Consider the following 24,749-nt stretch of genomic DNA (forward strand, 5'->3'; position numbering starts at 1 on the left):
CCATTATCTCTCCTTGCGAGCGTGACCCCCTCTGATATCTCCATATGTGGATGCTTGGACTCACACTTTGCAATGGGCAAGACTCCACGACACGTCTGGGTTAACATGCATGCACGCACAGTGGCTTTCCAGTCTAATGCGTAACAATAGCATAAGGAGATTCACGGCCACAGGATGTCTATAGCACAGCACACATTAGCACTGAAAATAGTCTACTGCTGCATTCATGACTTCAGCTACAGATCAGCACCACAGAGAGTCACTGAACACCAGCATACTACAGGTGCCATTGCACTCACACGCAGTCTGTATGGTACAAAGGCCATCATTTGTGCAGGCTACACATTTGGCCAGCTGTGAGCTAATGGTTAGCAGAATTGTCTAAAGTCAAATAAAACTAAAAAAAGAAACGCAGTGTCTGTATGTATCTGTATTTATCAGTAGACCTCTGTACTTGTCTTATAGTCAGCTGTCTGTGCGCTGTTTGAATCAAGTTTGTGGTGGGTTAGGCTTTTAGTGTTTTTCAGTAACAACACAGTCTATCTACCTCATTAAGTACAATGGAGGAAATAATGTAACAGCTACGTATTTAACATCATGTGCTAGTGTTGTACTTACACCATGAATTTCCTTTTCTTTTTCCTTTTGTGCACCTCTGATGGTTAGAGAGTTGAGGACTAAGGATGAGATGAATACAGTTCCCACCAATAAGGAAAAAAATATTTGTGTGCGAATTAACAAAATGAAAATGCAATGTTAATTCCAGAGTATTCTGGGACCAAATACAATCTAGATGTTAAATCTCTCTAACTCTAACTCTCAAACTCACCATAAGCCTGCCAAATCCCCCCCTTTGTATTAAAAAAAAAGAAGACTAATGCACCTCAATGGCCACTAAGCACCACCCCCTCTCATCTGTACCTTTTCCAACGCCCCCCCTAGGGCTCCCCAACGCCCCCTGGGGGGCTATAACCCTATGTTGCTACATTATTCACTGTAAGTGGCTCTGGATAAGAACACAAGCTAAAATGTAATATATTGCAAACAGGCAATAGACACTGCCGGATTATGGATACCATTGCCAGAACTCACGCAAACATCTTTCCCAGTGATATGAGGCTGTAATATGTAATGTGTTCGTGTAAGTCACAGAGGGAATGGCAACTGGCCTGGGAAACGAGAATCCTTCCCTGTGACTCAGGAAGCCATCGGAGGAAAAAAGTCACAGAGGAATTATTCCATTTCTTGATAACCATAAATTTAAGGGTTTGATTTCCGTGCAGCTTGCAGCTGACCAATAAAAGGTTTTGCTGAGACGCGAAAATAAATGTCCGTGCTTTATTTCAGTGACTTTTATCCCTCCCTGCTCTGTCCTTATGGTTACTGATTCAGCCTTTTTGGCCGGATGATACATGGACCCTCCTGTGCCTGTGTGACAGGGTAATGAGCGGCGCTCTGTTGTCTTCAGGCTGCTTTCATAACCTTATGCACCAGCCCGACCCCAAGCGCACATAGACATGCACACACAGAGACACACATACAGACACACACACATGCAAGTACGCATGCACGCACGCACACACGCACACACTTATTCAGACGCGCATGCACACACGTGCACGTGCGCGCGCGTGCGCACACACACACACACACACACACACCCTCTCAGCCCTGTCCCCCCTGTGTTGGGTTCCGATCGTACTGTGACCGCTGGTGTTCTGCGAGCGGAGAGACGAGAGACGACTGTTCTCAGACATGGCCCATTTCCACTGTGGCTGACCGCTGGTGCCCTTTCTTCCCGCGGCAACGACTGATCTGAGACCAGCGATTGTAGGAGAGGCAGAATTCATAGCAACATTTACTCCCCGCACCGGGGTAGCAATCACGTAGGTTCCAACTCAAGACTCTATCCTTTTATGCATCTTCCAAGTACCTCCAGTGCTTTTTATGTCCAAAATCCATTTTTACACGTAAGACCTTTAACATGGCTATACTGTACGGTTTTCTCTCGTACTGCATCTGTCAACCAGGTGCTGTCTGTTCATGCTTCAAAGTTCTTTTCTGTGCAGAGATGTATAATGTAGAAGCAGAAGTACTATTCCAGATGTAATTACAACACCAGTCATATATTACTTAGTTGCATCCATATAATATCAATATAGTACTACTACTAATACTACTAATTACATCTGGAACAGTACTTCTAGTTATACTTTATACATATCTGGTTTTATCTTCTCTCTCTTTGTCTTTTGCTTTTTCCGTTGCATGCGATGGTTCTCTATACACTATGTCGGCCGGTTCGAAATAGCTTTGCTTTTCACATTGTTTTCAAGTCACCTTCTGTTACTACTATATGATGTTGGGTTCCTAGCAGTCAGACCCATATTGACCTGTAGGAAGAGCTTTAGCTATTTTCTCACCTACAGTATGGCTGTGATAGGCATAGTGCCTCCTCATACCCATGTTAACCTGGAGAATGAAAACATGTCCTCTACAGATCTTATTTACAGATCCACAGGTTGGCTGTGTAGTCTCCTATGGCCATGGTGGGTGAGGCCGGTAGTTGTAATGCCTGTGTGGGTCTCCTGTCTCCTGTCTCCTGCATGGTTGACTGGGAATACTTTCTCCTCATGCTCAGCCTTATGTGTACTATATAGTATATACCTACATTTAAAATCCACAGGTTAGCAGAGTTGTCTTCTATGGCAGTGGTCACTGGGCTGTAAGTGGTAGTGGCCGTGTGGGAGCGCTTGCATGGTTCACTGACACGGGCATGGTTCTTGCTCATCCTTTTTTGTACTGTAGGCCTATATTGAAAATTGGAAAAAACGCGCTGCAGCTACCTCTCAAGTCACTTCAGCTAGGCTACATGCAGGAGAAAGCTAGGTTGGTCCTCGAGCTTAGGGAGTCCACAGACAAGTCTGTAAGGAATGCCAACGCCAAGGTGTCGACAGGCCGCAAGTGGAAGGCCCAGTCCGAGGTCAACCAAGCCATCAGCCGGCTCCAACATCAAGAGATCATGGGCAGAGTCCAGGTAGGGAGGGCAGGCCTAGGATGGGAAGATACACCACGCTTCTGGTCCAAGGCCAACCGAAAGGAAAGGAAGGAGATGGTGGTGATGGTGGTGGCGAGGATGGAGGAAGACCACTACAAAATCAAAGCCGTGTCGCAGGGACGGCAAGGAAGCTGGATGACATGAGAGGGAATTACAAATAGGAACATCAGCTGGGCAGATGTGTGGAAGATCCCACAGGCAAGACTAAGCTTCCTCATCCGCTCAACTTACGACACGCTTCCCTGCCCTCGGAACCTCCACCAGTGGTTCGGAAGTGAAGAATGTTGTGCACTCTGCAATGCCCCCAACGCAAGCCTCCAGCACATCTTGTCAGGCTGTAAGATCTCGCTTTCACAAGGCCGCTATAGGTGGCGCCATGACCAAGTCCTGAGGAAGCTAGCTGAAGTGCTGGAGGAGTGCCGACAAGGAAGTAAAACACCACCACCTCCAGAGGATTTCACCACCTTTATTGCAGAGGGAGGGGTCAGCAGAAGCATCAGGCCAAGGAAACCATCAAGGCCATTCACCCCTGACCAGGAATGGAGCATGAGAGTCGACCTTGACAGGAAGCTTCAGTTCCCTATGGAGATCACCACCACATCCCTCCGACCAGACATTGTTGTGTGGTCAGCTAAGGCAAGAACAGCGTTCCTCATCGAACTAACAGTGCCTATGGAGGAGGGAATTGAGGCCGCCTTTGAACGTAAGAGGGCCAAGTACTCAGAGCTGACTGCTGAGTGCCGGGAGGCTGGCTGAATGACCACCATCTATCCAGTAGAGGTCGGCTGTCGAGGCTTCATAGGTTTGTCAACCACATGCCTCCTGAGGGACGTGGGACTCACCGGAGGAAGGCTCAGGAAGGTAACAAAGGCCCTGACAGAGGAGGCTGAAAAGGCGAGCTTTTGGCTCTGGCTCAGGAGGAAGGACAAAACGTGGGGGAAGAACACCTAACCCCAGACAACAGCCGCAGGGGAAAACACCCATCAGCTGCAGGGGGTGACAGGGAGACGTCCCTGTCACTGCCCCGACACCACGAAACGTTTCGGGATTAAAGGGACGAAACGTTAGTGAATGGTGGTTCCGGACTGATGACACTGCAGCAGACCCATGGGCACCGGAGGAGGTGCGACAGGCAGCAATGCCCAGCAGGAAGTAACACCTTCCTGTACAAATCCTAAAACATTATCTGCAGATCCACAGGTAGGTTGAGTTGACTCCTATGGCATTGGGTGGGTGGTGATGGAAGTGGTGACTGTGTGGGGGACCTACCCTACTGTATGGTTCACTGGTCATGCCTCCCTCCTCATTGCCGTCCTTACAGTGCATTTCTGAAAACATAATCTATATACTGTATTTGGCTGTGGGTGGGTTGTGGGTGGTGATAGTGATGGAGGTGGTGGCTGTGTGTAGGGGCTCTCCTGCATGGTTCAATGGCCATGCTGGCTTCTCAATGCCATCCTTACAGTGAATTTATATATCTATAGATTTGGCTGTGTGGTGATAGTAATAGTGGTGGTTGTGTGTGGGGGATCTCCTGCATGGTTCACTGGCCATGCTGCCAAGCTTACAGTGCATTTGTGAAAATGTAACCTATAGATGAGCGATTTGGCTGTGGGTGGGTGGTGGGTGGTGATAGTGATGGTGTTGGCTATGTGTGTAGGGGGGACCTCCTGCATGGTTCACTGGCCATGCTGCCTCCTCGGGGCTCAGGGGGGAGACATGTGTTTTAGTGGCCACGGCCCCCAAGGCCTCAAGGCTGCTGCTGCTGCTGCTGATGCTCCTTCCTGCCACGCACCAATAGTTTTACCAGCACCAGTGCAGCCTGGGAGTCGGAGCCTGGGAATCTTGCCTTGACGCCACACAGACCCTTGTGTGCGTGTGCGAGCAAGGAAGTGAATCTCTCTTTCCATTGCTCCTCCTCATGCATATTATTTTAGGCGTCCACTGAGAGGTGTAGTGTCACATCTGTGTGTGTGTGTGTGTGTGTGTGTGTGTGTGTGTGTGTGTGTGTGTGTGTGTGTGTGTGTGTGTGTGTGTGTGTGTGTGTGTGTGTGTGTGTGTGTGTGTGTGTGTGTGTGTGTGTGTGAGAGAGAGCGAGAGAGAGAGAGCGAGAGAGATAGAAACCCGTTGGCGTAGGTCGTCTTCGCTGTGTGTGGTGCGCGTCTCTGCTGCCCTCTTTAAAAAGTCTCTACTTTACTGTCTGTGATCTTCTTCCTTCCTGCGGCGGGGGACCATGACATCAGCGCAGGGCTGGCCTCAAAGTCACAGCGGTGGGTCGCTACATTTCCTGTAATTAGCATCAGCGTCGGCATATGGGGACTCATCTCGCGGTCCCCTTTAAAACGACGGGGCCCTTATGCGTAAAATAGGCACCCGCCCGGTAGCTTCAGTTCAGCCTCCAGTTTATCCACACACAGGCCGCAGTGGTGCTCCTCCCGACGCCATGGTGGCACACACTACTACCAACATTACACCACATACTCACACACACACATAGACAAACATTGGCAAACACATATATACACAGGCATACACTCGCACAAACATGAGCGCGCGCACGCGCGAGCGCGCACACACACACACACACACACACACACACACACACACACACACACACACACACACACACACACACACACACACACACACACACACACACACACACACTCGCTCTCTCTCTTTCTCTCTCTCTCTCATACACACACACACACACACACACACACACACACACACACACACACACACACACACACACACACACACACACACACACACACACACACACACACACACACACACACACACAAACTGGGGAAATTCACACACACAAGCTAGGGAATATCTTCTTGCACGTGTTGCCATATGTTGTAGATGCAAAGAGCAACATACTGCTCTAATCCCTAGTTATATGCTAGATTTATAGATTTGTAGCCGTATTCTGTACATTCTGTGTGTTTTATTTGTTCCAAGGCACATCTGTTATCTGTGTTCTTATACTTTGTGTTTTATGCGTCTCCATCTGCGATGAATTGACAATATGTAATCGGGAACAGTGTGGGTGTCTTTTTGTGTGTTTTTGTGTCTTGTGTGCATATACTGTACATGTGTGTGTATTGGGGGTGAGAGAGAGAGTGAACGTGTGTGTGTGTGTGTGTGTGTGTGTGTGTGTGTGTGTGTGTGTGTGTGTGTGTGTGTGTGTGTGTGTGTGTGTGTGTGTGTGTGTGTGTGTGTGTGTGTGTGTGTGTGTGTGTGTGTGTGTGTGTGTGAGAGAGAGAGAGAGAGCGTTTCTGTGTGTGTGTTTGTGTGCTCACATATGCCACATGTCTTTAACTGTAATTGTGTGTGTGTGTGTGTGTGTGTGTGTGTGTGTGTGTGTGTGTGTGTGTGTGTGTGTGTGTGTGTGTGTGTGTGTGTGTGTGTGTGTGTGTGTGTGTGTGTGTGTGTGTGTGTGTGTGTTGTGTGAGGTCTCTTCTAAGCCAGCAGCAGGATGTAGTAAGAGAGCGAGAGAGAGAGAGAGAGAGAGAGAGTGCGAGAGAGAGAGTGCGAGAGAGAGAGAGAGAGAGAGAGAGAGAGAGAGTGCGAGAGAGAGAGAGAGAGAGAGAGAGAGAGAGAGAGAGAGAGAGAGAGAGAGAGAGAGTTTTGTGAGGCTTTTCCAAGCCAGCAGCTGGAAGGTGGTGCCAGATCAGTCTGCTCTCTTGTTGTCAAACACCCTGGAGCCCTGCTCTCCTCTTCCCCTTGCCTCATGCATATCTATAAAATCTCCCTCCCTCCCTCTATCCTTCCCTACATCCCTCCAGTCCTCCCTTCTATCCATCCATCCTTCGCTCCCTTTCTCAATTCCCTCTAAATCTATCCATTCTTCTCTCATCCCTCTCTCCAGTCCTCCCTCCATCTACCCATCCTTTCTTCAACTTTTTCTCTCCATTCCTCCCCTCCTCCATCTCTCCATCCTTCCCTACAGCCCTTTCTCTTTTCCCCCACTCCATCTATCCATCCTTTCCTCTATTCCTCCTTTCATCCCTTCCTACCCCACCCGATCCATCCATCATTTCCTCCTCCCCCCCCACCCCAGTGCTTCAGATTCCTCCTCTCTTGGAAAGAGAGACAGACAGTGCTTTGGCAGGCCCCGCATGTTTAATGGAGTGGTAACAGGCCGATCGGTCAAAGCTCTCTGTGATTATCTGTATCTGTAGTCTCCGATGACAGTATCGTATTTCATTTTTCAACACGGGTGAATCATGAGCTTGTCCATTAGTTGTGTTTGTTTTGGTTTTTTTAAGTTTGGATATGCACTCATTATGTGCATATTTTCGTGATTGATGGGCTGATTTTATTATTTATCATTTTGCAACAGGTGTTATATTTCTACTAGTCACCATTTGTAATAACCCTTACACCAGATCTAAATGGCAAACAACACATAGGAACTTCTTAATGCTTGTTGAAGTGCTGTACAACCACCTCTTCCATTTTTTTAACCGTCTGTATTGCCCCACAACAATTTGCTATCATGAAATGTAATATTTTATGTTATCAATTTGAATGGCATTTTAGTTGCACAGTGATGACATATTATTATATTAATGGTCTTCTGGGATTACCAGATGTTTTTGCACAAAATACCAAGGATGGCTACTCATCCAAATAAATCAGCGGGAAAAATACAAACCACCACAGCAAACCACACTGTCCAGCATTAATCGGAGAGAGAGAGAGAGAGAGAGAGAGAGAGAGAGAGAGAGAGAAACAGAGAGAGAGAAACAGAGAGAGAGAGAGAAACAGAGAGAGAGAAACAGAGAGCGAGAGAAACAGAGAGAGATACAGAAACGGAGAGAGTCAAGTAGAGAAAGAGACAAGTAGAGAAAGAGAGAAAGACTAAAACACACATAGTCTCACATTTGTCTTTTCCGTTCACAGCACGAAGTGCAGAGAAGAAACAGGATCTCAATTCTAGCTAACCAACTCTGACACTAATGAACTGGACTCCTTGCTCCTTGCAGAGGGGCTAATCTGGACTAATGATTTTAGATTGGGTCTATTAATGGGCTGACTGAGTGAAGAGCACGCCACCCACCGTGTTTTCCCCTCAGCAGGCGCAATGTGACGGATGCTAACGCGTTAATGGGTTCACGGGTGATGCTCCAAACACAACCACAAGCAATTACTTAGGAAGACACAGAGGAAACAAGCTATTCAGCCATTCAGCCAGGCAGGCACACAATGGCTGGACTGTGGCTGAAACACCTTTATATGCAACCTGACGTCTACACACAGGCACGCAGGCACATGCAAGCACACACACACACACACACACACACACACACACACACACACACACACACACACACACACACACACACACACACACACACACACACACACACACACACACACACACACACACACACACACACACACACACACAAGCCTATCACAGGTATTAGTAAATTAATAGCACAAAACGCTGTTGCTCTCAGTTTGCAATTTAAAAGTGTAAATGTAAAATAAATCATTGCTCAAAGTCACTCCCTCTTTTGCTAATTTATCTCCGATGTAGACATTGTTTCTCAAGGCTTTTTATAACCAAGTATAATTGCCTTTCAAATATTTGAGTACCTGCATGATGAGATAGTAGAGTAGAATAGAAGAGAGCTGATTAGAGTACTGTGCAATAGAGTCGAGTACAGTAAAGTAACTTCATTGATCCCAAAAGAAATGAAGGCAGGCCCATCTCCGCAAAGAGGCTACACATTGTAAGGCAGATTACATACTACATATAGTAGACACTTTCATACAATCAGACATTAGGCAGATCAGTAAGGAAGGGAACAAGATAAGAGAGGAAGCCCTCCTGACCTCCACCTTGTTTGGGCACTTCACATTTTCAGCATGGGTGGACTGGCCATAAGGCTTACAGGGCATATCCCCGGTGGACTGTTGATGATTTTGGCCTGGTCCTCCCCTCAATGCATTGGAGTCAGTCCTCATGCCGCTACAGCTGACTTCTCAGAGTCAGATTTACATTTTCATTTTGCCTGTCGTGGTCAAAATAGCTCATAATAGATCGATTAAAAATGTTGTCACAGGCTTCAATGTCTCTCTCAATGCTTGGCAGACCGGTCTTGGCTAAAAATGCCCGGCCTGATTTTTTTTTCGCCCCAGTACTAGTCTTCTCGTTCATGTTCCTTATCACAAGACAAATTCACCAAAATACTCACTCATACGCTGACACATATCATTGCATACTTTCCCTCAGACAGACATGATGTACTATGTACTATGTTGTATTTTCAAAGTAAAGGCCACTGTGATTCATCTGGTTCCCATTACTTGCTATGGCCTGCACACCACTGGCAACATGCGGCTCCGGACATAAAGCACTCCTCAGGATTTTCGGGCGGATCTTTAAAATATGATATATTTCTCCCAGCAGCACGTTTATGTACAGTATGGCTATTTTATGTGCACATGAGCCAGACTGGCTTATACAAAGCGCTCTCCTTTCCCCTACCTTTCACCTTCTCCTGTCCACTACCTGTGTTGCTGCACACAAAGCAGAGACACGAGACACACATACATTATGTCGACAGACAGACAGAAAGACACGCGCACGCACACGCACACGCACACGCACACACACACAGACACACAGACACGCACACATACACACACACACTCAAGCACAAGACTAAGATCAATCTGGTCAGATTTGTGTAATATTATGATAAAGACTGCCCTCTAGTGTACACATTGAAAACTGCAGCTATCCAACTCCAGCGCCCCTTCGTTTTGTTCATCACCCAAAGGTCTTTATCAGTCATCTGTTTGATGCAACTTGACATATCTAATAGTTTTTTTCTACTGTTGCATTATTGTTGCATGTACCTAGAAGGAAGACTTGAAATTTTGGTGAAGGCTATCTATTCTATTCTATTCTATTCTATTCTATTCTATTCTATTCTATTCTATTCTATTCTACACCTCTCCAGTCCACGCTGTTCTCTGCCTCACTCTCCTTGTGTTTGTGTTTCAGGACGGATTTTGACGAGGAGGGCTTCTGCCAGCCCTACAGAGGCATCGCGTGTGCCCGCTTCATCGGGAACCGCAGCATCTTCGTGGACTCGCTCCAGATGCAGGGAGAGATCGAGACTCAGATCACAGGTATTGAATAAAAAACACACAATAAATGTTTATTGTGTATATTTCTTATTTACTGTTTTTGTTACTGTAGGGCCCTAATGTCATAGAGGAGTCATAGAACTAAATAATGTTTTTGACTGCCATGGAAAAAAACTTGCTTCTTCAATTACAGCGTGGATTCAGAGGTCATAATTCAATACGACAGAAAGTATATTGTAGCCATGTTGTAATCAAAATAATCTGATTTCAGTAAGCACAACTAGCCAGGCAAAGGAGCTAATTACAGCAATCACCTGTATTCACTTTCCATGCACCAACTACTTTAGAATATACAGTATGGCACCAGACCTTAGCCTTGGAGTCCAGCTTGCCCAGTTGCATGTTTACCAAAGATCTGCAATACTTCAGAAATATGGTATTGTTTATCACAACAAAGACATAACAAATATGTCACTGACATGCACTGTCGCCAACCCCAGTGCCCCCAGAGTAACGGCAGCCCATGCCTCCTCATTCGCATTCATGAATTCGGCAGATAGCCATCTGGTCTGCCTCCACTCCGGGGCACAACAGGCTGACATATGGAGAACAGCCTGGGCAGAGGCAGAGGAGCCATAGCGCCCATTCATTCCTTGTTTTTTTGTTTGTTTTTATATAGTTTTTTTGTGGTCTTTTTAGACTTAATTATGGATTGGACAGTATGAGAGGTAGACAGGAAGCGAATGGGGAGAGAGACGGGGAAGGGTCGGAATCGAACCGGTGTCCGCCGCATGGCAGGCGAGTGCCCTACCGGAGGGCCACGGCAGGGCCAGCGCCATTCATTCCATCCGGACCCAGCAGCCACCACCACCTCCTCCTTCCTGGAAATGGAAATGGAAGGGGCACACACACAAGTTGGCCCATGTGCCTCGCTGACCTGAGATCAGTGTGTAGGCATCGCAGCGTAGGCATGCTGTGCTGCTCAGAGATCAGACTGATACACAGCCACTGGGAACTCACAGGGGTTAAGCAGTTGGCCCATGACCTGTTGGGAAAAAAACACCCAAGTTATCCTCTGCGCTCCTGTAGTGCACTAATCTGGTGCAACAATGGGAGATGACTAACTCAAAGGGGGAAGTAGGGATATTCACTAGAACAGCTCAGATGTGAAAATTTAACTGTATTTAGCATTTTTTTAAAGATATTGTATTGGTCTTTTACGACTTTATTGATGATAGGACAGTTTGAGAGGTGGACAGGAAGTGAATGGGGAGAGAGATGGGGAGAGGTCGGCAAAGGACCCGGGCCAGGAATCGAACGGGTCAGCCGCATGGTAGACGAGTGCCCTACCGGTTGGCCTCGGCAGGGCCTGGCACTTTGGCATTTTCATAATACAATATGTCAAAATAAGTGATGTTTTCACATCTGAGCTGCTCAGTTTGCCCATGTTGTCCCTTGCTGACCCAGGATCAGTGTGTGGCATGCTCTGCTGGTAGTGCTCTTGAGATCGGACTGATACACAGGCGCTGGGGGTTTATGAGGTTAACTTCTCAAAGGTCCCCATGTGTACTATACTTTTCATCAGGGGGACTCACTATGGCAATGTGGCAGTAGCAGGGCCAGATTAAGATGGCTTGGGGCCCCTAGACTGTAGGTTGTGGTGGCCCAAATTTACATAGACAGTGTACCGGTAATAATATGAGCTAGGAATTAAGGACAACATGTCTACCAACTAACAGGACAGATTAATGTTTTAACATTGCATTTTGTCACAATTCTGCAGTTGTTTTAGTTTTGACCAATCAGGGGCCCCTAGGCTGCAGCCATAAAGAGCCTGTGCGTTATTCCGGCCCAGGGCAGTAGAGTTAGATCTTACCAGGCGAATAGACCAGCCGCAACATGAGCCAGGCCAGCAACACAAGTAATTGACTTTGTATTGAGTCGCTCGCGTGACAAAAGCGATTCTGGAGACTAGAGGCGATTCGCGCAACGAGAGCGACAGTTTTCCAGAATTTTACCAGAATTCCTGGTAATGGTATGCAAATGAGCTATGACGCGGTTCTGCGACAAGCCGCCACAGCCAATGACTGTATAGAGGTCAGTAACCACAGCCAATGGGAATGTTGGAATGCTTGCGTTCTGCTTTCAACGGACATACTCTAGTCGCTTCAGTCGCTCGTATCGCTCTTGCTGCACAGAAGCGATTCTATGTCGCTTCAATCGCGTCGCGGCTGGTCTATTCGCCTGGTTAGATGTGTATAGTCTCTTCACCGAGATGGGCACAGATAGATAGACATGCAGTACACGTATTGGACACACACACAAACACTTACACATGTGCACACACACACACCCACACCTTCATTTCCTCTGGGATTCATAACCACACTCTGTCTCTATATATTTTTTTCTCACACAAATAAACACATATCAACCCTATAGGCACAGATGTGTGCATTCAGCCTGATACTAACATAAGCATCTGTAGAATATAAGAATATAATATAAACTTTGTGGCGCCCCCATTTCCTGTGGCACCCTCATTTCCTGGTGTCCTCATGGCTGTTCAAGGACACCCTCCAGGCCAATGCGGCCACTTTGAAAACTTAGCAGACAGCAAAGTAGGGATGCACCGATACCACTTTTTTGAAAACCGATACAAGTACGAATACATTAATGTGTGTACTTGCCGATACCGAGTACAGATACCGATACCTTTTACCACCAAAATACAATGAAATTAAATGCATGGCCTTGTTTTTTTCCACCTGTGCTATTTTTATTGTCCATTTCCATGTAGATTTAAATGTTAGTAAATGTATGAGGTGGCACTTTTTTCCATGCTGCTTTCAAGTCCACAAAGTATCGTTCCTGGTATCGGCAAGTGACTGACGAGTACGAGTACGAGTATAATGAGCAGTATCGGGTGCCGATAACGATACCAGTATCGGTGCATCCCTATAGCAAAGGGTAGATTATTGCATCCCTCTGGCTTTTATTCAGTGTCGATAAATGTTATGTGCGTGTTTGTTTGTGTGTGCGTGTGCGTGTGCGTGTGTGTGTGTGTGTGTGTGTGTGTGTGTGTGTGTGTGTGTGTGTGTGTGTGTGTGTGTGTGTGTGTGTGTGTGTGTGTGTGTGTGTGTGTGTGTCTGTGTGTCTGTGTGTCTGTGTGAAAGTGACAAGACAGAAGAAACATGGAGATATTATTTTGTGAATATGAGTGAGAGAGAGGATGTGTGTGTATTTGTTTGTGTGTTCTTTGATGCTGCACACATTTTCTTTGTGTCTTTGTGTGTCAGTGTGTGGTACACACATGGGCAAAGCCATGCACCCTCTGTGCCGAAAGCAAAGCCACAAGCCTTCATAGGTCTGCTTGTATTATGCAGACCTATTAACACTAGAACTAGGAGGGTCAAAACAAGGGCACCATTGTGGCAGTTGCCAAAGCCACTCCAGAGGCCCTCCACAGGTCCGCTAGTGCCACTCTAGTGCCCTGCTAGTGCCCCTCCAGTGCTCAGGGATCCTGGCTGTCTCTGTGCCAACCTGTCCACTTGCTATGTCAATGGGGCTTTGAAGTGAGGTCTACTGGCATAAACACACACAAACTCTGCACACACACATTCTCAAGAGTAGAACCAGTCTGATTATTGAAAAAAAGAACAGAAAAGAGATGAAGTTTGTCTGTGAATGGGCTTGCATGCCCATGGGGACCCAGACTGGGGTCCGACCTGGGTGATTTCCCCAACGGTACCCCATCTCTCTCATTTCCTCTCAACTGTCCCGTCATAATAAAGCCCAAACACTTTTTTTTTTGAAAAAAAGGTACATAATCTCCTGTTTTGTAGATGTGATAGAGGTAACCCATATGTGGCATCAAAGTACATATGCACATGCTAAATGTGTTCTGTGCCTTGTGCTGTGATAACATAGGGACACATCAAAGTGTTGCAAAGATAAATGTTGGTCTGAAGGTCCAGGAGTCACTGATCTCAAAGTGTTTTGTGGAAGGACTGAAGTGGAAGCAGCCAGCCTATCGCTCCCGGCTATAGGGGTGTTTTGAAATGCATCTCTCAAGCCAGCTTTTTTGGCTGCATGCATCGTATATGATAAATATCAAAGTCACATCTGACAAATGTCTACAGATGAGGACTTGCTGAAAACTGGGGAGGACTATATTGTTATTTATTGCCAACCACCTTCAGTCTAGTGCTGGGCAATATGAAAAAAAACATATATCATGATATGGATTACGTAATATCCCACTAACAATATATATTTCACTATATACCACAATTACATATGTTTTCAGTTATTCTCTTATTTTGTCTTTATTGTGTGTTTCTTTAAAATTAATCTTTTTTTTCTTCTTTTTACAGTTACATGAATTTAGAGCGTGCATAGTGACAGCACAATATCTTCAGATATATGAAAATGTATGTCAGCTGTAATAATGGATTAAAATGGTTCATCATGATAGAAACAATAGAGGATAAAGGGCGCAATGAACACTTTTCTGTCACAATAACAATATTTACATACGTATATAGACTTAGGAGGTTAAAAAAAATGGAGCTGAAAATGAAAAGTAATTTAACAACAATCCTGTAACACATCTAAAAAATGTATAAATATATTCATAATCATGAAGTTATTTGTCTTACGCTGCTTTTAACATGTCTTTGATATAGGAGCTACACACTCCCTCTCCTCCAGTTGCTGAAAATGTCATCATTTCTTGCAATCAATTATTTTGAATTTCACATTTTTGGTTGCATGTCATCTATGAACGCGGTATTATTTTGAATTTCACACTTGTCGCAATGTCATGCCTTTAAATATTGTCATTTTAAACTTCACTATATATTTTTCCCCCTTCAGCGGCCTTCACCATGATCGGCACGTCCAACCACCTGTCGGACCGCTGCTCGGAGTTCGCCATCCCCTCGCTGTGCCACTTCGCCTTCCCCACCTGCGACCGCAGCAGCGGCGTGGACAAGCCGCGTGACCTCTGCAAGGACGAGTGCGAGATCCTGGAGAACGACCTGTGCCGGACGGAGTACATCATGGCGCGCTCCAACCCCATCATCCTCAAGCGCCTCAAGCTGCCCAACTGCGAAGACCTGGCTCCATCCGACAGCCTGGAGGCGGCCAACTGCATGAGGATAGGCATCCCTATGGCAGAAGCCATTAATAAGAGTAAGATATCATGCAGATACACACACACACACACACACACACACACCATCATACTGTACACACATACTGCCACATGCCCCTTCCAATGCCACTTCCTGTGTTACTAAACCACCGTCTAAATCAAACATTTCATAATATCTCTATTAAACCAGTATTTTGTTGTGTCTGTTGAACATGTCACAATCTCTCTTCTGTGGCTGTAGAATGTGTCATAACATCTCTATTGAATCAGTCTGTTTTTGTGCCTGTTGAATGTCGCATAACAACACCTCTAGATAAACCCATTATCTTACTGAGCCTGTGTCATAACACATCTATTACACTAGTGTCTTACTGTGCCATTGTCAATGTGTCATAACACCTCTGTTAAGCAAGTATCATTGTGAATGTGTCAAAACAGCTCTGTTAAACCCGTGCCTTATTTGGTTTGCATGCTGCCCTCTCCAGACCACCTATTGAATGTGTCATAACTCCTCTATCTAACTCATATCTTACTGAGTCTGTTGGATGTGTCATAACACTTCTATTACACTAGTGTCTTACTGTAAGCTTATCTGTTGAATGCGTTGTAACACCTCTATTAAACCAGTGTTATTGTGAATGTGTCATAACATCTCAAGAGGTTAATCTCTCATCTCAAGAGGTAAACTAGTGTCATTGTGAATGTGTCATAGCACCTCTGTTAAACCAGTGTCATTGTGAATGTGTCATAGCACCTCTATTAAACCAGTGTCATTGTGAATGTGTCATAACACCTCTATTAAAGCAGTGTCATTCTGAATGTATCATAACACCTCTGTTAAACCAGTGTCATTGTGAATGTGTCATAGCACCTCTGTCAAACCAGTGTCATTGTGAATGTGTCATAGCACCTCTGTCAAACCAGTGTCATTGTGAATGTGTCATAACACCTCTATTAAACCAGTGTCATTGCGAATGTGTCATAACACCTCTGTTAAACCAGTGTCATTGTGAATGTGTCATAACACCTCTGTTAAACCAGTGTCATTGTGAATGTGTCATAACACCTCTATTAAACCAGTGTCATTGCGAATGTGTCATAACACCTCTGTTAAACCAGTGTCATTGTGAATGTGTCATAACACCTCTATTAAACCAGTGTCATTGTGAATGTGTCATAACACCTCTGTTAAACCAGTGTCATTGTGAATGTGTCATAACACCTCTGTTAAACCAGTGTCATTGTGAATGTGTCATAACACCTCTGTTAAACCAGTGTCATTGTGAATGTGTCATAACACCTCTGTTAAACCTGTGCCGTGCCTTATTGTTTCTGTCTGCCGCCCTCTCCAGACCACAAGTGCTACAACAGCACTGGCGCCGACTACCGGGGCACGGTGAGCGTGACCAAGTCGGGCCGGCAGTGCCAGCCCTGGAACTCGCAGTACCCGCACAGCCACACCTACCTGGCAGTGCGTTACCCGGAGCTCAACGGCGGACACTCCTACTGCCGCAACCCGGGCAACAAGCACGAGGCGCCCTGGTGCTTCACCCTGGACGAGGGCGTCAAGACGGAGCTCTGTGACATCCCCATGTGTGGTGAGAGTTGGTTAGGGTGTGTGTGTGTGTGCGTGTGCGTGTGCGTGTGTGTGTGTGTGTCTGTGTGTGTGTGTGTGTGTGTGTGTGTGTGTGTGTGTGTGTGTGTGTGTGTGTGTGTGTGTGTGTGTTTGTGTGTGCTGGATGATAGCATCAAGAGGGAGCTCTGTGCTATGCCCAGCCCATGTGGAGGAGTGTGTGTTTGTGTGTTGTTGTGTGTGTGTGTGTGTGTGTGTGTGTGTGTGTGTGTGTGTGTGTGTGTGTGTGTGTGTGTGTGTGTGTGTGTGTGTCTGTGTCTGTGTGTGTGTGTGTGTGTGTGTGTGTGTGTGTGTGTGTGTGTGTGTGTGTGTGTGTGTGTGTGTGTGTGTGTGTGTGTGTGTGCTGGATGATAGCATCAAGAGGGAGCTCTGTGCTATGCCCAGCCGATGTGGAGGAGTGTGTGTTTGTGTGTTGTTGAGGAGCGTGTGTGGAGGTGGTGAGGGAGTGTGTGTGTGTGCGTTTGAGCGTATGTGTGTGCACACAACTAGCTCCAATCAGCCACCCAGTGTGGTCCCGTTGCCAGTTCAGCCAGTACCACACAGACACTGGCCACACATAAATACACAAACTCTCTCTCTCTCTTTTTTCACACACTCTCGCGCATACACACACACACAAACACACACACACACACACGTACACTTAAACATACACACGGATGCCAAAGCACGATGTGTCGAATTTCGAGGTTTTTGTGGGCTGTGGTGCTAACTCGTGAAGTGATGGATCGGGACAGGGTATGTTTTTATGGTGGACTTCGTCCTTGCCTTGCCAATCTCTCTCTCTCTCTCTCTCTCTCTCTCTCTCTCTCTCTCTCTCTCTCTCTCTCTCTCTTTCACTGCCATGCCAGTGTGGAAGGGGATGTTTGACAGTGAGGGATTTATGTTTTCATTCAGACTAAAGCCAAGCAGCTGTCTTCAGAGCTGGTTTTTGAGGTCCACTGAGAAATTGGCCCTAGCTGTAATAGAGCACTTTTTTTACTATCAAAAGATTCCCACTGAATGTTGTAAAAAAAAAGGGGGTTTGTATTGTGTTGCGAAAAGGTTTGAAAATAAGCATTGGTTCTTAAAATGGTATTGTTCAGTGCTTTTGTGTGCTGAGTCATTTGTTTTTGGGGTTTTTTCATGGGTGGAGGCTGTTCTCTTTGCACAGAGTCTTTTTTTTGTAGCCAACAGTATACAAGAACCCAAACTGTGTCAATCAAATGCAAAAGTTGCCCACAAAAGACCTCATTTTGACATTTCTTTCTCTATTCATGTCATATGTGATTATATTAGAGTCTCCTACTTTACACTGAGATGTTTTCAACAGTTGTCCATCACAGTGCAGTGCAAGTGTGTGTGTGTGTGTGTGTGTGTGTGTGTGTGTGTGTGTGTGTGTGTGTGTGTGTGTGTGTGTGTGTGTGTGTGTGTGTGTGTGTGTGTGTGTGTGTGTGTGTGTGTGTGTGTGTGTGTGTGTGTGTGTGTGTGTGTGTGTGTGTGGGCGTGTGTGTGGGCGTGTGTGTGTGTGGGCGTGTGCGTGCATGCATGCGTGTGCGCGTGCATGCGTGTGTGTGCATGCATGCGTTCTTGTATGTGTGTGTACCGGGGCCTCACACAATTCTGTGGGCAAATGAAGTTAATTTCTGTAGAAATACTGTACTCACTCAGTTGTGTTGTCTTTGCTGCCCTCTACAGACCCAAAGCAGAAGCGCAGCGGCAGCAGTGTGGAGATCCTTTACATCCTGGTCCCGAGTGTGGCCATCCCATTGGCCATCGCACTGCTCTTCCTCTTCATCTGTGTGTGCCGCAACAACCAGAAGGCCTCTCGGCCGCCCGCCCCGCGCCAACCCAAGCCTGTACGAGGCCAGAACGTGGAGATGTCCATGCTAACAGCTTACAAAACTAAGGTACACACACACGCGTGTGGACACACACATACATGGACAAATGTGCACACAGACACACTCACACATACACATGCATGCAAACACACACAATGGCAATTACATGCACACACACAACGGCAATTGAACACACACTCCATACCAGTAGATGAACACAAGTACGGTAGTTGAATTATGATGGATGACTACTCAAATTGTAAAACACTGATTTATTGGCATGACAAATATGAACAGTTTAGCGGTTCATATTGGCAAAACAACCATGTAAAGAATGTGTACACAAAGAACTAAAAATATAAATTTCCAGCTCAGACCACAGTAGATCTTTCTAAAGCATAAGCCTTTCAGTGAAGATGTAGTCTTTCATTTAGACTTTAAAAGGATATGTATTTAGCGACTGTATACCAGAGGAATTCATTGGCTTGGAGAGCACCGGTTGAGGAGTGATGCATGAGTCTGTAATGTGTGTGTTTGTGTGTGTGTGTGTGTGTGTGTGTGTGTGTGTGTGTGTGTCTGTCTGTCTGTCTGTCTGTCTGTCTGTCTGTCTGTCTGTCTGTCTGTCTGTCTGTCTGTCTGTCTGTGTGTGTGTGTGTGTGTGTGTGTGAGTGTGAGTGTGTGTGTGTGTGTGTGTACGTGTGCGTGCGTGCGGGCGGGCGTGCGTGCTTATGTTTGGGTTTCACTTTAAAAAACTGCTTAGCTGCATAAATTGATGGAAATCTTTGTTATTGTCTGCGATCCACATCAGGAGATCAGACAGAGCTGGAAATGTTTATTTTGCCTTTTTTTTCTTCTTCTTCTTCTTCTTCGTCGTCTTCTTTTTTTTGAGAGCTGATGTTACGGGGTCAAGAAATGTTGTTGACATTTGTCTCAGTCATTTCCCTTTCGGTTTTCATTGTCTTGCTCTCACAATGCTGGGTGGCCCAAAAGTCCCCCTTCTTATTGAATCCGTATTACCAGTTAGTACTGTGTGTGTGTAGTCTGTTTTTGTTTGTTCTCGTGTTTTGGAGGCCCATCTGCATGATGAGGGGATAATGAAATCGAGGGTGATCTGTTGAGACTTTTTATTCCCGCTTGTCCACAACGTACAGTAAACACAACTTCGGGGATCAGCGAGTTAAAATGGAGCTAGGAGCCTTTCCAACATGCTCTGTGTAAAGACCAGGAATGCCAGTGTGTGGATGGCAGATGTGCTGCATTTTGAATTGAAACGCAGCACACACGAAAAAATAAAATGGGTCAATTAGGTTTCATTTGATGTTACAGTATCTGTGTGGATGCTACCAATATTTGAGTGGATGCTGTCTTGCCACCATAAATGCACGCACGCGCGCACACACACACACACACACACACACACACACACACACACACACACACACACACACACACACACACACACACACACACACACACACACACACACACACACACACACACACACCTGTCTGAGGCAGTCAGAGTGATACCTTTAATTTATTGTTTATTTAGCAAGGACAGTGCACAATATACCATTGAGCCAGATTATAGCCACACGGCTAATTTTCATCTGTAGTCCCTGGACAGGAATTGGTGTCAAGCTAAAAACAAAAAGGATTAAAATGAATAATAATACAATACTTTGATAATACAATTAAAAGGTACCCAATGTGCAAATATAGGCCCACAATACTGCATGGCCAAGAAGGCATATCTAGTTAAAAGAATACACCAAAGAAACAAAGAAAAAAACCAAGATGTATGATAGAGTAAACATAAAATACCTCGCGTACAGTACGTCATAAGGCTTGATTGCACAAACTGTCATTTTATAATTGTATATCCTAATCCAGGGTATGCTGCATCTTGTGTGATGCCAATAAATAATCATGCACTGAGATGCCTTGAGGTAATTGATACCTTCACTAGATATATGATATACTGTATGTGTTGTATCATGTAGACAGCCATTAGACTGTAGAAATGCCTATGCTGCCCCTCTGACTTCTTCTTTGCTGGTGACTACTATAACCTACGATAGGCTGTGTCCTGTGTTATAGTGCAGATAGATTCCAATCAGTTCAAAAGTATCATAGCTCATAATCATACTCCATTGTCATTCAATGTGTTAAATATATTACAAACATATGATAAAATAATAGATACAGTACATGGATACATTTTCCTTTGATAGATTCGTAGATATGCCCTTACAGAAACATGCTCTTTGCCATACAGTACAATGTTATGTTATGTAGTGAGCGGGTATACATTTTGGCCGGGTCCCTAGTGACGGTGGCCTGCATGTCAGGGGTTAGTTTGGGGGTCATGCAGAGGTCACCAGCGGCTAAGGTGAGGGAAGAGCGTCGACTAGCCAGCCTCAGGGTGGGTCTGTCTGTCTTCTTTAAACACAAACCATCTGTTCCTCCCAATGACATGTTGCTATGCCTGCCTGCCTGCCTGCCTCTCTCAGTCTTTGCCTGCATTCATGACTTTCTCCATTCTCTCTTTTCATCCCTCTCACCTACTTCTTCCTCTCTCTTTCCTCAACCTGTACTCCTTTCAACTCTCTTTTTCTCTCTACTGTATGTGTCTGTCTTTGTCTCGGTGTGTCTTTAGGTCTTGGTAGCATCCACTGAAATACTGTAACATGAAACCTACATTACTTGATTTTACTTGTGTACTGTGATTTGCCATCCACAGGCTGGAATATATTTCTCTATGGCTCCGTCTCTGTCTCTGCCTCCGTTTCTCTCTCTCTCTGTGTCTCTGTCTCTTTCTCTCTCTCTCTCTCTCTCTCTGCCTGCCTCACTCTGTCTCCGTCTCTGTCTCTGTCTCTGTTTCTCTCTGTCTCTGTCTGTCTGTCTGTCTCTCTCTCTCTCTCTCTCTCTCTCTCTCTCTCTCTCTCTCTCTCTCTCTCTCTCTCTCTCTCTCTCTCTCTCTCTCTCTCTCTCTCTCTCTATCTCTCCATTTCTCTCTCTCCTCTCCCGCCACCTACCCATAATACCCCTCTGGATTACTTCAGCATATTTGAACACAGCGTTTGTTTCTCAGGCCCCATCAGATAAGAGAATATGAAAGATTACGGCCCCCACATGAAATGAAAACACAGCGTCGGGAAGGAGATGAATCTGCCCCTCTGTTCTCTTCTCTCCAGCGTGCATTCAAACATTTATTTTCTCCATCCTAAGCAAGAGATAACCCCCAACAATACACTTTGGTATGAAAACTACAGCTGGGAAAAAAACAGCATGAGAGGTATTCAGTGAACTCGACGAAGGACTTGCATGTTGCAGTTGGACGGAGCCGTCATGAAAAGCTTGAAATTTCAAGGCTCAGAGTGTAGTTGATTTGCTATCAGCCACAAATATAGAGAATACACAAGCATCTGCAGTGCACTGTGGTGGTACACTGGCCTGGCAATGAGTCCAGTTACAGGACAGGAATGTTCCAATTCTAGTCTCTTTATGAAGATGGGCCCACCGACAGGCCCATTCACTCATTGCTGAAAAGACTTTCTGAAAAGACAAGTATTTCATACTAACAACATTGCTATGACATTACCAAAAGCCTCAAGTAACAGATTAAGGCTTGGCCATTGTAATGTTGGTGAGGTTATAACATAGACTTGGCACAAAGGGGTTAAACTGAATGGAGGCAGAAAGGCATAAAATGTTTATGACATTGACATAATGTTAATGACATGCATGACTGTGTTACGGCAATGTTATTATGACACTGTTATGTCATACGTATGACATCTGGCATCAAGTGAAGTGATAGTGTATTGTGGTATTGTGGTAGTGAAATGTTCCTCCAAAGAGGTAGTGTATTGTGGAATAGTGTGGTAATGCAACGTTCCTCCACACATGTAAACACAATATTCTGGACTTGGAACTGGGAAACGGTCATATTTTGTGCATGTAACTGTGCTGAATGGTATATAGTAGCTGTGGGTTTACAAGGTTAAATTCCTGACCACTCATCTGCCATACATGTAAGTCATAGCCTATATGTCTGTTTATCTACCTATCCTACACATTTTTGGTTCACTGCGGAAGGCTAACCTACATGTCATGACAGGTGGCTTTTATTATCACTATGCACACAACACTGACTGAAACGATGTTACATCAGAAACAAATGGTGTCACATGAAAGCGGTAAAGAAATACTTCTGATGTTCCTCAAAGCTGTAAAAATACATACAACGGACAGGGCACGACCTGTAACAGAACACTGATTCATGATTTGAACTGATACATGGTGTATTTTTTTACAACTCTGTTGCTTTACACACTGTCTTGTGTGAAGCTACCTACCTCTACCTTACTTTATAGCATGAGGAGCGGGCGGGCCCCTGTCAGGCTGCATGTCCTTGAGCCTTTTAGGCTGTGGAGGTGTAGCAGAGAGCAGGGTTGCCAGATGAGGCTGATGATTTCCAGCCCAAATAATGCTCAAAACCTGCCAGAAAGCACTGAATTCCGCCCAATTCTATTGATTTCTAGGGCCAAAAATTGGGCGTTTTTTTCTCCAAAATCATTTTTACCCGAAGACGGCCATCCTAAGCAGCCTAATTGATCAGAAAACCAACCAATCTGGCAACAGAGAGTTGCAGAGGGCCTGGCTGGCAGGACCGACATCAAACAGCTCACAGGGCAGATAGCGGGGCCAGAGGTCAGCCCCGGGGGCCCAGAGATCAGAGCCGTCTCCTGGGGAGAGCCCCCCCACTCCACCCCCCTCCACCACCTGAGAGTAGAGTGGTTGGAACCACGGGCAGACAGGGCGGGGTAAAAAAAGGGAAACCTCACGATGAAACAGAGATCAGGAGAAAGCTCTCAAAGAGCTTGTGCCGAGTATTAGAACACAGAGTAGAGAGAGAGAGAGAGAGAGAGAGAGAGAGAGAGAGAGAGAGAGAGAGAGAGAGAGAGAGAGAGAGAGAATGTGTTGTCTGGCAGATGTTTGGACATATTATTTTGCTTTTCCTTTTTTGTCCTTGCCATATTGTTTTCCTTTCTTTGTTGTTTCTTTTTCATAAGCTGCTCATCATCATGAAACATTCACTTTGCTCACTGTGAGTTTTGTAAAGCATAACAGTGATCAGGCAGAGTGTGATGGGTGAAGATAACATGAAATCCAAAAACATCATATCTAAATTTTTATTTGTATTCCCACCCCCTCTCTCTGCCCGTCTCTCTCCCTGTCGCTCACATTCCTTTCCAACCGATTTCTGCCCCTCTTCCTGTTTATCTCTCTGTCTGTCTGTCTGTCTGTCTGTCTATCTCTCTCTCTCTCTCTCTCTCTCTCTCTCTCTCTCTCTCTCTCTCTCTCTCTCTCTCTCTCTCTCTCTCTCTCTCTCTCTCTCCCCCACCCTCTCTCTCTCTCCCTCCCCTCCTCAGTCACTGATGGAAACCTGAAATTTGTGTTTATTTATTTATTTGTAACCCATCTACTTCCGGCTTGAGTGTGGTTTTAACTGCATAATGTAATATGCCCCTTTGTAAATAAGGGATTTTATAAATTCTCTCTTCTCTCCCTCTCTCCAGAGCACGGCGAAGGAGCTTCCCCTGTCGGCGGTGCGCTTCATGGAGGAGTTAGGGGAGTGCGGCCTGGGCAAGATCTACAAGGGCCACCTCTACCTGCCTGGCATGGAGCACGCCCAGCTGGTGGCCATCAAGACCCTCAAGGACTTCTCCTCGGCCCAGCAGTGGGGCGACTTCCAGGTAGGGATGGGATATCGGTATCGGTGTATCGGTATCGGGTTCAGATATCAACATAACTCAGAGATCGGATCGGATCGGATCAGAATTTTTCCAAAGTAAGGGAATTTTCCTGATACCATTGAGTCCATGGCCCTAACTACCATTGAGGACACAGAGGTCATATCCTCTGTATTTTTTTTCAGTAATGTGAAATTCAT

At 45.7% G+C, this 24,749-nt stretch overlaps 2 protein-coding genes across 2 annotated transcripts in view; both read left to right on the forward strand.

Moving 5' to 3' along the window:
• Positions 1-24,749, forward strand: part of alg6 (ALG6 alpha-1,3-glucosyltransferase) — a 406,699-nt gene that overhangs the window by 270,781 nt on the left and 111,169 nt on the right. The window lies entirely within an intron of this gene.
• ror1 (receptor tyrosine kinase-like orphan receptor 1) overlaps positions 1-24,749 on the forward strand; it is a 222,386-nt gene that overhangs the window by 192,326 nt on the left and 5,311 nt on the right. The window contains exons 5-9 of the mRNA XM_063201804.1: positions 10,092-10,219; positions 15,056-15,373; positions 16,688-16,933; positions 18,646-18,857; positions 24,376-24,552. Of these exons, the coding sequence (XP_063057874.1) occupies positions 10,092-10,219; positions 15,056-15,373; positions 16,688-16,933; positions 18,646-18,857; positions 24,376-24,552 (1,081 nt within the window). The remainder of the gene's footprint in view (positions 1-10,091; positions 10,220-15,055; positions 15,374-16,687; positions 16,934-18,645; positions 18,858-24,375; positions 24,553-24,749) is intronic.

This window comes from Engraulis encrasicolus, chromosome 6 (genome assembly GCF_034702125.1).
Source record: "Engraulis encrasicolus isolate BLACKSEA-1 chromosome 6, IST_EnEncr_1.0, whole genome shotgun sequence".
NCBI lineage: Eukaryota > Metazoa > Chordata > Actinopteri > Clupeiformes > Engraulidae > Engraulis > Engraulis encrasicolus.